Raw genomic sequence first — 15,340 nt, forward strand, 5'->3', positions numbered from 1 at the left:
TGGTATCTATAGTCCAAAGATGCAAGCAGATGGCTGCCTCACTCACAGAGGTGAGGCACAATTTCACACGACACAGACTCATTGTGACTATTAAAGGGTATTTGTGCTGCCTTGTGATCTATTACACAGCCGATATTATGCTGAATGAACGGAGTATAGAGCAGCTTGCAGGGGAATTAATTAGAAGGTGTGATTGAAGTGTAATTTATTTGAGCATCCTGGTAGCCTAGTGGTTAAATGCCCCCAGTTTAATTGTGGCCCGGGACCTTGTAATATAGTAAAAAAGAAAAACAAAATCAGATCTCATTACAATACAGGGTACAGCCCAAATAAAATACACTACTCGACCATTTATAAAATTCAGTCCTTTTATCCCCAATTGCAAATCATATATTTTTTTTTTTTAATTAAATGAAAAAAGTTCACATGTAACTTCACAACACATGGAAACATGGCAGGTTGTAAGCACAGTAGAACTACTGTGGGATATAAATGGCATTTATACTGTTCAGATCAATATAATTAGACAGCAGGAAGGAAGAGGATGTACTGAATCTGTTTCGTAAGCGGTCAGTCGCCAGGATGCATCTCCACTCTGCGTCTTTCATCTTCACAGTGAAGTCAATACTGCTGTTTATATTCCTTAATGTTACCAGAGCATTACAGAGTAACAGTATACAGTACGGTCCAAACCAAGGTTCATTCAAATACAGATGTTAAAAAAACCGTACATTTGAAAATGAAAGAAAAAAAACATATTAGGGCAGAAATTGCACAAAAAAAAAAAAAAAAAGACTTCCTGAAAATTAGTTTCACTTATCAAACTCGCATTTAGCTGCTAAATGCTCCACCATGTTCTCCAGCTCGTTGCTGTTCGGTCTCTCTGCAGGTATCGTACAGTGTTATCAGATCTTGTTTTTGACATGAGGTTGACGATAGGGAACCAAAACAATCAAAACAATGAGTTGCAACATGCTAAAACACTGGCGGGCTGAAGGAAACTGCAGAGGCTGGTGATATTTATCTGTGGGTTTATCAATATGAGCGACACCTTTTAAATGTTGTAAATATCTTGATATTTCCATGTTGGTTCTTTGAACACAAGTTCATAATGTAATAATGAGGCACACTACTAGAAATCATACTGCAAGCATGAAATTAAACTGTGCCAAATAAAACCACACATTAAAGAGACTATAAAACAAGATCTAACATGAACATACCTGAGGCCAATTACAGCTGCATTTGCAGCAAAGGTTGCTTTATTTTGTATAATCAATTACACTTAAATAGAGTTGTTATGGTCTGCTACACATTTTCTGACAATTTCAAAGTTGAGTTGAGTTATTATGTGGAATGATTACACAATTTTTTTAACTGATACCATGTTTTGTGGTTTTTGGATCTGATCTGGATCTTTTTTTTTTTTATAAACTTTCAAAATAGATTAAAAAAATAATTGTGTCACATGGCAACAATCAGTAATTCTCTTGCCTTGTTTATACTACTAATCGCCTGCAGTGGTGACTCTTCACTATAAAATTCTGCAAATTAAAAGTTTTACTTTACTCTCAACATGAGATATTTTCATATAGAAAATAAAGAATATTGTTACTGTAAACCTTCAACCTATCTGGCTGATACTTGCTGACAGATATAACTGCAGCAGCATCATAAAAGCCACTTTCTCCACAAAAACTGAAGAAAATGATCAAAGAACAAGATCTCACAGAGGATCTGTCAGTCTGTCTCTGTTTGACAGAGTGGTATTCTGTTGTTTCAGAAAACACCCAGTTTGGTTGTTTACTCTGACATACGAGTTAGGTAATGGTCCGTCACATTTTCAGTACTGCATCTGAAGTACTACCTCACAAATACCAACATTTGGTACTCGCTAGTGATTTTTTTTTTCAGTACAAAAACCCTTAGGATCTGCCTGACTTCCTTTAAGTTACTTCACAGTCTCATGGCTGTTCTGCTCAGGAGGACTCCTCCCGTTTCCACACTATCACCATATTCTTGTCACTGAGGGCCACCAGGTAGCGTAGCTCAGGGTCCATTGCTACGCTGTTGATGGAAGGGCCCTCTACTTGGCTGAGGCCCTTCCTTACCGGCATCGGCCACTCCAACACCTGCAAAAAACAAAGAACAGTCTGTAAATTGTAGCTGATGTTTACCGTGGAGATTTTGGATAGTCATTTTACTGTTTACTGTTTGTTTTCTTTTACAAATAATCTTGGTCAACCTGGGGGTTTGTTTACAACCTGTCTGATTGCTTTATAGTAATGTAACTGTGTTAAAAGATATCAGCACATAACTCGGTCGCTACTATCATAACCAATATAAAAAGACATTGAGAGGAGAAGGCTACCTCAGTGGGCAGTATGGGTTTCCCCATCTGGAAACTGTTTTTCTGCAGTTTGGTGACGTGGTACGTCCACAGCCTGCCTTTGTCGTCACCACACACTATGTAGGCTTGGCCTGAAGAGAGGGGAATGAACACACACACACACACACAAAGCAGATCATCAAACTGAGTTCAGAAAGGCTTTTTTCTCTGCCACTCAAACACAAAGCTCAGGTCAAGCCTCAAACTGAGTCACTGGCTTGTGGCTGGACTGAAGCAGAACACACTGTAACAAAGCTTGAAGAGCACTTATGTCCTTGTGCTGACGTTTGAAGGCAGGGTTGTACCACTTGTATCAAGTTATTTTCCTATTAGAACTGCAGGCAATATAGTTTGACCAGAACTCTTTGGTGCCCCCTTTCTACTCCAAGTGCAACAACAGATGATTGAAGATCAAAAGCAAAATGAGAAATGCGGCTCTGCCGATGCTCGAAGATGTGGACTTACCCGGACAGGTGTTGAGCGCCAGGTAGGGAATCTCAGTGTTGGTCCACTGCAGCTCAGCGAGAACCACAGCACACACTGTCATGCTCTTCTTGTCAGGCCGCTGAGCCTTGGTCCTGCTCCAGCTCCACAGGTAAATGGAATCATGCATATAGTTTTTGGAGGCTAAAGGATCATAATGATGAAGTGCAACAGAGAAAGAAGAGAAAAAAAATAAATAATTGAAAAGTTAGGGGCATGAATTTAAAAAAAAAAAGAGGGCACAATATGAGCAAGGGTCATATTTTATAAGTACTGCAAGATCACTTACCCACTATGTCATCAGTAAGAAAACTTAGGCCGTCAACGGTGTGGTAGTCGTGGTCTTTGTCTTCCTTCTTATATATGGGGAAAGTTATCTCCATCTCCTTGGACCGACTGAGGAGAAGTCAAACACAACATCACACACCGTAAGATAACGGCAGCTCTATCTGTTTAGTTTTACACACAGTCAACAAACCCAGTGTCAGCACCAATCCAATCTAAAGGTTAGTCACTGCAGAACTGACAACAGATCAGAAAGTTCACTCAGGTGAAAATTAAAATTTTTCTGAATCAAAACAAAGAATGTCTCCTTTGTGAAAACCATTATACACTCTACTGTAACGTCAGCATTTCATTGTGGTATTCTATACTCATATTCCAACATGTTTCACCTTTAAAACGAAAAGGTTTTTTGTCATTTCGGTGCACAGAAGGAGAGGCATCACAAGGTGAGTAGTGTTTTGTATCAGTGATGGATTTTAAAGCTTTTTTTGTCCTTGAATCTTTAATTAATGACCATTGTGAGTCCTAATGCATTCTTATATACACAATAAGTATCTGCTGCTTTCTAAAAGGCCTGGATCAGTCGTTTTGTAATATTGCCTCCATTCTAACTAAAGCTCTTCAGAGCAAACCGAAACTCATAGATACAAGAACACACACAATAACAGCCTTTACCTCTTTGTGCTGTTGTTGGTACCGAGCTGTGTGTTGAAGCAGTACAGGCCATCCTCACAGGCAGTCAGTACCTGAGCGCTGGGGGAAGAGGGAGGGAGGCAGATGTGCAGAGGGGTGGTACTGATCTCCAACACCAGCAGCTGACTGGAGGGACGCACAGAGCAGAAATATTCTCAACATCACAGCCTGAACCTCTCACCTACCGTCCTGGACCCGTTACATCATCTTCAGCTGAGATTCACGAAAGACTTCAAAAATTAATTTTTAATTCTAGCAAAGAACTCGAAGTTTGTGAAGATACTGAATGTGTTACCAGTAATATGATGTAACAAGATGTCAGGCGTGTATTTTTTTCCAATCAAAAGACCTGTCCATACTATGTATGTATGTACCATATGAGTTATGTATATGTAACTCATGGTACACACCCCTCAGTGCAAACTGAAACTAATAGAGCTAAAAACAACATTAAATAAACAATTTAAAAAGAAGCAGTATCAACTTTCTGATCAAAATGTTGCTAAAGACAAATTTCTAGGTAGTGAATTATTCAAGCAGAAATACTCACACAACTTTGAAGTTGTACTGGCTGTCCACTCCACCGATGTCCCACATTACTATCTTGTTATCGTATGATCCCGCTGCGAGAGGAAAGGTGAAGGATGAATAAATACTTGCTAGCGACGCATGGAGACTGTTTGTGAAAGGACAGTAAAGTATGTCAAGTCAGGCATGAACCGACCGTGGCTGCTCAAAACTTCACAGGTGCAAAAAGGACGACAAGAAACGATTCAGGCTCTGTTGGGTAAATAGTGCCATTCACCTTATTTTTCCTTTCCAAATAAATTAATGCTAAACTGTAGCTTACTCACAACCCGCCCAATTGTATTTCTGACCCCATCATAGAAATGTCACCTTATTCTCGTCACCCCCCCAATTAACTTGGCGAGTTCAATGAAAAGATTACTGACAGAAACTAGGGTCAAAACAATGACACCGAGACTCAAGTTGTAATTAATTGGGGGTCATCCTTTCATCTGTCTGATGTTGGACGTCTGTCAAACAACCAGCTCTCTTAATGTTGGCTGTTTATCTGTAAGAAGAAACCATGACTCACTGAAGAGGAAGTTTCCCTGGTGGTGGTTGAAGCGGAGGACAGACAGCGCCTTGCGGCTGGCTCTGAACTCCCCGTAGGCTACGTTGTTTCTGGGGTGGATCAATTTGACCAGTCCTCTCTTTCCACCTGCCGCCAGGATGCTGCAATGTTGAGCCGAGGCCCCGCCTCCTCTAGACATCATCACTGTGGACCAGGCCAGCGAGAAGAACTCCTGTGGTGAAGAAAACACAGATACAAACAACATCAGACAAAAATCTAAAGCTTTTTTTGTTATATGAAAAGTCAATTTTATTCAGAGATTATGCCACCTGTGCTGCAACAGTTTTATCACACCTGCCATAGACCTGTAAATCCTGACAATAAGAAATCTAAACTTAAATTTATGTTATTTGTGCTAAGTTAATTCCGAACAGCTAAAGAATATGAGCACACAACACTCACCAAAGAAAATCAGGGAGGTTATTTCCTTTAATTATAAATTATGTATCTTGCAATTATCGGAAACCTATCTCATAATAAATGGAACAGACCTCGCCATGAACTTTGTACTTCTTCATCACCATCCCCGTTTCACAGTCAATCACACAGAGAGAGTCTCCACCACAGGTTGCAACCAAACGGCTTCCTCCACCTGTCAAAACAGGAAAAGAAGTTTATTTGTTTTCCTCCTGTGAACATAGTTATAAGAGAACCTTTGAAATTAATTTACATCTGGACAATTTAAACCTCCTTTAAAAGGCCTTGTGGCTGCCCTGATAAATGTGAGGGAACAGTTTCTCTGAATATGGTCAACTGTACCGGTGGAATCTGGCAGCGGCTGGAAAGCACAGGCCCACAGCTGGGTGGAGAAATCCTCAGAGTTGTCCTGTTTACTGTGGCACTGGAGGACATGCAGAGGCTTCAGACACAGTGGCTGCAGAGAGGAGGAAACATGGACAAACAGGAAGATGGAGAAAGGGAGATAGCAGAGCAATGGGAGGAAAGGACTTTAATGACATGACATTCTGATGATACCAAAAATTGGGCATTCAGTGCTGAACAATGAAAAGAACAGTCATTTTAGTTTAGCGTGTCAGCACTAAACACAAAGTGCAGCTAGTTTTGCAGGTTTTGCATCCAATAGTTGTTGAGATATTTTAGTCTGAACCAAAACAGTGGACAAACATGCTAAAAATACAATACTATAATAAAATGTAAATATGAAATCAAATAAAAAGTGATACATTTCTGATCCTTCCTCTAAAACATTTGGATTTCTCCTCAGGGGACCATGAAACAACTGTCATGAAAATCTGGACAACAGTTGTTGAGGTATCTTGGGTTGCTCTATGATCAATAGATTTAATCATAGACATTTAAAAGATTAAAGTTATTGGAGCTCCAAAAACAGAACACACCAACTTTAATGGCATCAGTAATAACACAGGGTTAAGTATTTAATAGCTGTATTTACATTACCTGTGTCTTATTGCAGTTCTGTAATGTAGACAGCATGTCAGTGTCTCTCTGCAGTTTTGTGGCTTTTTTGTTGACATCTTCCTTCTGTTTAATCTGAGCTCCATCTTCTGTGGTTTGTGGCACCTTTGAGGCTTTCCTGGGTGTCTCTGCCCGTGTCTGCCCTCTGGTGGGGGTAGAAGGAGGCTGAACTCTCTTGCGGGGGCTCATCCTGACAGTGTCGGCCTGAGTCAGAGGTTTGAGGCGGAGGCTAGATTTGCGAGGACTGTCTTCAGCTGTTGAGACTGGGAGATCTGCACGCAGCCTTTTGCGAGGCATCAGGCTTATGTTGGTGTCCATTTCTGATGTGGTATTTTTCCTCTTTGTGGGAGTAGAGATTTCCTGAAGAATAGCAAACAAATACATGGTATGAACTTCAAACCAACTCCCGTACTAATCACTTACAGGTTCAGCATCATATATTTTCTATACTGTTTCTTGAATACATTATGCACCACTGCACAGAGGTTTGAATTTTCTCAGTATTGCCCAGTGACCGAAACACCAGATCAGATCTATAATGAGCTGAAGCAGCAACACAGCAGCATGGAGGAAGCCACCAATACACTCTGAAAGCACTGTACAGTTTGAGGATCACAATGACCATGCAGTCAGGTTTGCTACAGACATCATGTTAAAACTGGTCATCCTTCAAATTCTTACACAGTTCTCTTTTTTATCAGTACACTCGCTGCTCTCCGGTTCCGTCTTTGGTTCTGTCAGAGAACGCAGGAACTCCTTAGCGAGAATCTCCACCTAAAACCAAACAGAGACACAGTTACTAAAAATGACAGAAGGCAACACAAGAAAAATCTCACTCACAATGTCTGTAACATCCTGAACTTACCTTCCATTTGGTGAAGTCAGTGACTGAACTGGGTCCAAATTTAATCTGTTGACGGGCAGTGTTGACAAAGTTTGTCTCCAAGGTGGACATTTTCTCTGCTGTCATGGGATCTGGGAGAGTGAAGCTCTTCTCCCAAAGTGCAATTATCTGAAAATGACCAAAGACAGTTTGTACAGTGACAGAAGGAAGAGCCTGCACAGTAAAATTGTGCTGTACTGCCACATTTACAGAGTAAATAAAATAAACATTGGATTACTGACATAACAGTCAAAATAAGAAAGTAGTTTCATACCCGCGTCCTCAGGACCTCACTGTAGACGCCGCGCAGGTGGAGGGCATTAGCACCGATATCTTTACCGTTGTGAATCCTCAGGTTGGGCAACAACACCATCAGCTTGTAATTATCACTCACCTGAGGAAGAAAAGCAACAAAAACTGTCAAGCCTAAGACCTAATGAGGAGTGCTGAAAAATACATAAAAATGCAAAGTTATACTCCTTTTCCATCCTGTGAAATTGGCCCGAAAAAAAATGATGTCAGTCTTTGCAAATGGAAATGATCTACGCTATATTTGCATTTGGAGCAGAGATCCGATCACAAGTGGTCACTCCAGACACATGTTAATGCCAGGTGTGAATTGATGAGCTGTCCACTTGTGACTGGATCACCCAAGACACATGCTAATGCCAGGTCAGATAGAGCCGGAGCTGACATAATAGACAGACAACCATTCACAGCTACAAGCAATTCAGAGGGTTCAATTCAAAATTTGCATGTCTTTGAACTGTGGACGGAGACCGACACAGACACAGCCAGAACATGCAAATGCAATTCAGCCGGCTCGTGGAATTAAACACAGAAACTTCTTGCAGCGAGGGGCCACTGCTGACCACCAACCCACTGTGCCATAAAAAAGATTTGTAGTGAATGAGCTAGCACAATGGTATGGTCCTTTTTAATATATAATAGAGACGACAAGACGAGTGTGAACATGACATTTCTGCTCAAGAATTACTGTTAGCCCTCACAGTGATATAAAGGTTGTCCTCCGTCTTGAGCTCTTCCAGACTGCTTAGAGACTCCAGAGTCGTAACATCCTCCATCTGGTTGTCGCTGAGGTCCAGGTAGCGAAGTGCAGGCAGCTTCAGGTTCTTGGGCATCTCCTGCAGTCCGTTCCCAGACAGATCCCATCGCTCGAGGGACTGGAGACGGGACAGCAGCTTGACTGGCAAGTCCTGAACCTTTAGCCCGAGCTTAGATAGACTGAGGAGCAGAGAGCGTGAAGTTAGTGTTCGGGTCAACATAGTGTGAAATCAAATCAAATACAGGGTCACTTAATGATTATCTTAAGACCGCTGTGGCAACTTTTCTTTCTTTTTTTACCTCAGTATTATTTAGGGACTTCTTGAAACTCATAGGCATTAAATAACACATATAAATAAAGGGTTCATTAGCTGAGACCTTCAGAACAAACACTAGCATAAGGAGAGAAAAAAAGCATGCTTACTTCAGTGTCTTGATTTGCTCCAGTTTGTTGGTTTGTGGAGAGCCTTTCTCCAGTAGAAGTTTCTCAGTTATTTTCTCCATTGATTATCCGTAGGGAGGAACACAACTCAAAAAGAGAAACAACTGTAGAGGAAGGATGGAGTATTACAGAGTTAAAGAAAGAATAATGTCTGCGTGTGATGTTGTCTGTTTAACCCCTGTTCAAACCCAGACTTGAATCTTGCTGGCCAGAAGTGCTCTGTACCCATAAATGACACGGGGGTCTGCTGACCACACCTTGACTGCACTCATACATTGCTGGTGAGAAATTCAATCCCTTGAAGTCAGAAAAACAGCCCTTTAATTGTAGGAGTATTAAAAGGCACCATACAGAGTATCTGACCACTAATGTTATGTTTCGATGGGCAGATCTCTGTTTTGTTAGTAAAGAGTGCTCTTTTAATACCAACACAAGGACACATGGGTGCGGCAATACACACCCCCTGTTGACGGTTTCACACAACTCCACCAGTCATACAAGACACAGTGAACTGTTTATGTTTAGGCCTTGTCTCTTTGTCTCACTTGGTTACTATACTATGGATTGTAGTCAACCATGTAAAACTCTACCTTTGCTCATCTTTTCTTCAAAATGACTGCCTTACATAAAATGACTGGACTCTCAGTCTTCTTTTTAAATCTCCTTGCTCTAATACATATAATATTTACAGTGGAGTGTCAATGTTTTCCTTTCTATGGTACATTGCTTGGGATGCTCCTCTGTTTAACATTTTTCTTTGTCTTATAGAATCTGTTTAAAGAATAAAATGTTTCCTGCAATATGAACACACCTTCACTGAATGTATATCAGAGAGTTAACACAGAAAAGTGTCACTTACTTAGACAAATAACCAAACAACCCTCAAGAGATTCAGTCATAATTGTAGCCTTAGTATATTATCAATAGCGTTTCAGATACATATTTAAACTCGTTTTTCATGTAACATTATGTTATATTTCTTGAGGTAAATCGTGTTAATTCAATGCGAAATGTTTTTCTTACAAACAGCAGTTCTTAGTTAGCCACGCTGGAAGCACCGACTTCCACTCTCTGTGTATATAAGCTAGTAAGTTCGCATTATAAACAATAACCCAATTATTCTTGACTTTTAGTAAACGTCCAAACCGTTAACTTACATAAGAAAACATCAGGTTCATGATTTTTGTTTTAAATTCGTGGATAAAATTGCTTACCGATACTTCAGCGACTTCAGTGAACTTACTGCCCCTGTAGAAACCGAGCTTTCCCGGGGAAACTCTACGTACATCCGGTGGGCGTGGTTAATATATCATGTGTTTTTTTACCCTGAGCATAAACTGCCAGGCAAATTGTATTGCCCCCAATTAAGGCTGGATTACCAACCAGACAAATGCCCTGTGGCCCAAGACCCCCAACGGCCCCCAAAACACCCTGGTAAACATTTGGGTTTATATAATATAATTAGAAGTACTATAATAACTATGTCAGGTCCTCTATCCTCTATCTATCGAATACACTTATTTATGAAATAGTCTCGACCATGGACCCTGGCATTCTAGTTTTAAGACTTTTTGAGCTTATTCTGTGGATATGTCTTGTGTTATTGATTTTTTTTTATCAAACTGCTTCCCTTTTGTCCCTGTGTTATGTAATTAAAACAGAAAGTGTGTGTCAGTGTCAATTAGAGAAACTAGACATTGTCAGTTGCTACAGGTCAGCCCTTAAATCTTTGTCCTTATACTGTATTATTTGTTATGTTATTTCGTATTATGTTTGTTAATTTTATCAATTTGTACATTTTTATTCTTATTTGGTTATTGTTTTATAAGATACTGCTGTTTCTATAGATTCAATTCTTGTTGTAGAAATGTTGGATGGTTAATAAAAAATTACTCTCATCTAAAAATACTTTTACTTCTCACCTTTTAATTTTTATTGTCTAAAATCCTCAAAAACTCACTAATTCATACAGTTGATGGTGAATGCGTACACAGGCACCGTTAGGTGGCGATATTGTTCTGTTTAGTAGGTTAGCAGACTATCAACAACAGAAGAAGCTACAGGATGATGGCACCTGATAGCAGTGACGGTGCTACTTCATGTGCTTGTAAAGGCATCCGGCGGTGTCTCATGTGTGAAAAGTTGAAGGGAAAGGGACAGCTGGAGGCGAGTGAACCTCAGGTAAATATTTTGGACTGAAAACCATGTTTTACTTTGTTTTTATCAGCAGGAAAGGGACGCAGCCATTGCTAGCACTGTTCGCAACTTAGTACGGGTGCCCTCACGGGACAAACCATCCTGCCTCAAACAGTTATTACAGAACTACAGTCATAACTTCTAACACAAAAATACTTGCTGACTTACGTCTTTAACTACCAACTTTTCTCGTTATAACAAGATACACTGATATGTCAAGCCACCCCGCACTAAGCTACCTGGTTTCATTTTTCCATATTTATTGCCATGTGCCCTCTAGAAAGCAGTGGCAGAGGATGTAACCAGAACATTAACTTAAATAAAAGCATTAATTCCACAATGTAAAATACACCATTACAAGTAAAATTCCTCCATTGACAATATTATTCAAGTTGAAGTATGTAATTATAGTCCGGAAATCAAAAGTAAGAGTATTCAATGTAGTAAAATGTCTGTTACTGGTGCGTTAATGTGTGAACAGCATTTTGCTGTTGCAGCTGGTTGAGGTGGAGCTCATTAATAACTATTTTTATATAGGACCGAAACTAATGAGCTTGATTGATCTTGAGAATAGTGAGAAATGCACATCACAATTACCCAGAGACGAAAGCAACACCTTCAAACGTCTTGTTTTGTCAACCAATAGTGTTGTTTTTTTAGTTATTAAAATAAATGTGTGGGAAATCCTCAAATTTGAAATGACAGAGCCATGAATTTTTTTATTTTGCATGAAAAATTACTTCAATCATCATCACAAATTTATTCTGTCACTTGACAAATCAATGGATAAACTAATGGTTTCAGCTTAACTTGAACATACTGTTGAGATGTCAAATCTATAACAAAGCATCATATCTTATAAGCACTTCAGCTGTTTTGTATTTAAAAAACCTTAGTCTGTAAAGCAATCATATGAATGTAGTTGAGTAAGAAGTCACATGAAAAGAAGATACTCAAGTACCTAAAATTTGGTGCAGTGCTTGAATAAATTTTTTGTTTATGTCAGTACACTGTGGACTTATGCTGCTTCACTGCATGACTTTTTTACATTTCACTTCCTCGACAGGAAGTGGCTAAAGTTGAGCACCTTTTTTGAGAAAGACATTAATTCAATACAGTAAAATTGTGGTTCATCATCAAGACAATATCAAGAGTGCTATGTCTTGGTAATGTAGAGCAGACGTAACATAATAATAATAATTATTATTATTAAATATTATTATTATACTTTTTTTTTTTATGTGAAGGTTGTACATCATTTCCACTACAATCCTGAGACGGGGCTTGCCATTTACAAAGATGCTGAGGCTGCATCCTTCCCCTTTCCTGGTGTCTTCCTGTGGGAAAACTTCATATCAGAAGAGGAGGAGAGGGAGCTGATAAACACGATGGACCAGGATGTGTGGAATCAGTCCCAGTCTGGTCGAAGGAAACAGGTAATGTGGAGCATATGAAATCAATATTTGCTTGTCTAACTCTGCAGATTATAACATATAAATCTAAATTGTTAGGGCATACCAATATGTGTGTAACATCAATACATTTGTTATTAAAACATTATATATTATATGTAAATTCTCGCAAACTTAATGTCAGTACACACAATTTTTATCCTCATTTTATAGGGTAATTATAATTTAGGGATGTTTTATTCAGTCAGTGACACTAATTACACACACACACACACACACACACACACACACACACACACACACACACACACACACACACTGACACAGGTGTATCCTGTCCCATTCACATAGATATATCAACACTAACAGGAGAGTCAAAGGTGACTATCAATCATGAAATAAACAAAATTCTCCTCTCCTATTGTTGCAGGACTTTGGTCCAAAAGTGAACTTCAAGAAAAGGAAAGTGCGTGTGGGCGGCTTCAGTGGACTCCCTGCTTTAAGCCAAAAACTAGTGCTCAGGATGCAGCAAGAGCCAAGTCTAGCAGGCTTCCAACCAGTGGAGCAGTGCAATCTGGATTACCATCCTCAGCGAGGCTCCTCCATCGATCCACACCTAGATGACTCCTGGTTGTGGGGGGAGCGCCTGGTCACCATCAACATGTTATCAAACACTACACTAACCATGTCGCTTGAACAGGGTCTGCCTGAGTTGGGACTAGGAGAGGAAGTCCGTGTAGCTGTGCATCTTCCTCGCAGATCTTTAGTCGTGTTGTACGGTGAGGCGCGACATAGGTGGAAACATGCAATTCATAGGGAGGATGTTCACGAGCGCAGAGTTTGCAGCACTTACAGAGAGCTGTCTGCGGAGTTCTTACTTGGAGGGCAGCAGGCAGAGCTGGGAGTTCAGCTGTTGAACATTGCTTTGAACTTTCAAGGAACTCCGATATAAAGTAATCAGATGATGCAAAGAAAGATTGTACTACCAGAGTCTAGACTACTTGCACATGTCTTGGACTGTGTCTCATTTCAGGGGTGCCTCCCTAAACAGTCCTTCTGTGTCCTTCAGAGGGCTGAGGGTTGTAGACTGAAGCTGTGCTCCCTCCCCAAACACGACAGTCTACAGAGGAGTCACAATACAGTCGTCGTCAGTTCCTGCCAACTTCAAAATCGACCAGTGCACAGTGGATGTTGGAATATGCAAATTTAGAAAGGATACAGTGGCTGTGGCTCGAAATTAGGGCAAAAGAAGAAGAAGAAGGAGGAGACGACCACACATCTTTGCTGCTTTTAGTGCAGCCTTAGTCTTGAATTGTGGACTTAAAAAAAGAGGTGGACACTGAAGCGGACTCTGGTTCTTTGGCTATTTGACTCGTCTGGTCCCAACTAATATTGAAACTATCATTGTGTTTGTCAGAAACCTGTCGAAGGCAATTTAAGGGACTACAGGTTTTGTTGGACGAATGGAATAATATAAATTTAGTGATTAAATTGTAGGGTTTTTTTTCAGGGTTTCAGACCTGCTGTCCTTCACAAATGTAACTGTTAGTATTGTTGTTAACAACATGAATAAGCAGTTGATGCCAGATACAGAAATAAAATATAAGAAACTAGACTTCTAGTTACATAGAAATATGCTAATAGAATATACTGGTTACCAGTCTATTACACTAATATATAAATGCGTGGAAATTGAATTAAAACTTTCAAAGTCACAAAAGTGAATCTAAAAAAGTTCTGTCACCTGAAACTACTCTGTACTGCAGGTGTGCTCGTTTCTCTTAAATTATGCTTAAATGGATTAGTGGTTACAAACCCTCGATCTGAAGCTGTTTGCACAGTTTGTACAGGACAAGAAACCCATGCAGAAGGAGGTCCAAAGACTCCAGACCAGCTGTCTCTAGAGACAGTATTTTCTGCAGTCCTCTCTCTTTTTCATCTTTGTATTTTAATAAAAAAAGAAAATTTAGCCCAACACACTTTGCTTCACTTTTTCATTATTTAGAATGTGCATTTACATTTACTGCAGTGGTGACTGGAACTGGGGTGTCACAGATTTCAGTGCAGCGTGTCCGTGCTTGGCTGTGACTCCTTCAGCTGTAATGTGAGGAAATAGCCAGCCAGAAGCAATGCTGGCTCCAGCTGGACCGAGGCCGAGCTGCTGCAGCCACTGCAGCCACTAAGATTCATCATAGTAATTAAGTGGTTGTTGATGTGAACGTCATCTCTCTGCTGTGCTGCTGCAGCTCACATGTTGTCATAGACACCTTTAAAGGACCAGACCAGGGCTCTATGTTCTGTGATTTAGGTCCTCTACTACTGATAATATATCATTTACAACTCACTGCTTTTCAATGCATGTTGCAGTGTTTTATGGCTCTGAATGCACCTCCCAGGATGCAGCTGCTTTCCACTGATGTCACGACATTGTTAACAGACTACTATCCTCACACCCACAAACAGTTTAGAGCCACCAGTTTACCTAGTCTGCTAAATAAAAATATTTCTCCTCCTGATTTTTATTTCTTTATATGGAAAGTATTACTGAAGGTTAACTGAACAAATAACAAATGAAAAATCCAAATAATTAATAAATAGTTTTCTGGTCAATATCTTCAGGTTCATTGGGGAGACTTGTTCCTGGATTACTCAGTATTTCTTTTTGTTAAAATTAGCTTCACCTCCTCTAGCTACAACATTAAAATGCTGCTTACACGTGAATGCATCAATAATAAATCCGGTATAATATATAAGTAATAACACCCAGAAAAAGGCCATTCTCCTTGAATATACATTTACTTTTGAAACCATCTTACTCTGTTTTATCATGTATTTTTTTTCTCTCCTTTATACTATTGCTATTTTTTATCTTAGTAAAAAAATTAAATATTTGCATACACCACTCCTACACAGACCT

General features: G+C 39.8%; 2 protein-coding genes across 2 annotated transcripts; one reads left to right on the forward strand and one right to left on the reverse strand.

Annotated features, from left to right (window-relative positions):
• Positions 1-188: 188 nt before the first annotated feature.
• lrwd1 (leucine-rich repeats and WD repeat domain containing 1) lies at positions 189-10,077 on the reverse strand. The gene is made up of 16 exons (XM_056396977.1): positions 10,030-10,077; positions 8,798-8,919; positions 8,319-8,553; positions 7,583-7,702; positions 7,291-7,437; positions 7,107-7,199; positions 6,408-6,785; positions 5,748-5,862; positions 5,480-5,580; positions 4,950-5,160; positions 4,401-4,473; positions 3,833-3,976; positions 3,162-3,268; positions 2,855-3,016; positions 2,372-2,481; positions 189-2,132 (listed from the first exon to the last, which is right to left on the reverse strand). The coding sequence occupies exons 2-16, from the start codon at positions 8,875-8,877 to the stop codon at positions 1,980-1,982; spliced, it is 2,229 nt and encodes a 742-aa protein (XP_056252952.1). The 5' UTR covers positions 8,878-8,919; positions 10,030-10,077; the 3' UTR covers positions 189-1,979.
• Positions 10,078-10,869: 792 nt separating this feature from the next.
• Positions 10,870-14,398, forward strand: alkbh4 (alkB homolog 4, lysine demthylase). Its single transcript, XM_056397388.1, has 3 exons — positions 10,870-10,996; positions 12,259-12,447; positions 12,854-14,398. Exons 1-3 carry the CDS (start codon positions 10,880-10,882, stop codon positions 13,373-13,375), a joined length of 828 nt encoding a protein of 275 aa, XP_056253363.1. The 5' UTR covers positions 10,870-10,879; the 3' UTR covers positions 13,376-14,398.
• The last annotated feature ends 942 nt before the right edge of the window (positions 14,399-15,340 follow it).

Source organism: Seriola aureovittata, chromosome 15 (genome assembly GCF_021018895.1).
Source record: "Seriola aureovittata isolate HTS-2021-v1 ecotype China chromosome 15, ASM2101889v1, whole genome shotgun sequence".
NCBI lineage: Eukaryota > Metazoa > Chordata > Actinopteri > Carangiformes > Carangidae > Seriola > Seriola aureovittata.

Coding starts and splice junctions, on each gene's coding strand:
- lrwd1 (XM_056396977.1), bottom strand. CDS start 8,877: ATGGAGAAAATAACTGAGAAACTTCTACTGGAGAAAGGCTCTCCACAA. Junction 7,703..8,318: donor AGGACAACCTTTATATCACT/GTGAGGGCTAAC, acceptor TTTCTTCCTCAG/GTGAGTGATAATTACAAGCT. Junction 2,482..2,854: donor GGCGCTCAACACCTGTCCGG/GTAAGTCCACAT, acceptor CCCTCTCTTCAG/GCCAAGCCTACATAGTGTGT.
- alkbh4 (XM_056397388.1), top strand. CDS start 10,880: ATGATGGCACCTGATAGCAGTGACGGTGCTACTTCATGTGCTTGTAAA. Junction 10,997..12,258: donor TGGAGGCGAGTGAACCTCAG/GTAAATATTTTG, acceptor TTTTATGTGAAG/GTTGTACATCATTTCCACTA. Junction 12,448..12,853: donor AGTCTGGTCGAAGGAAACAG/GTAATGTGGAGC, acceptor CTATTGTTGCAG/GACTTTGGTCCAAAAGTGAA.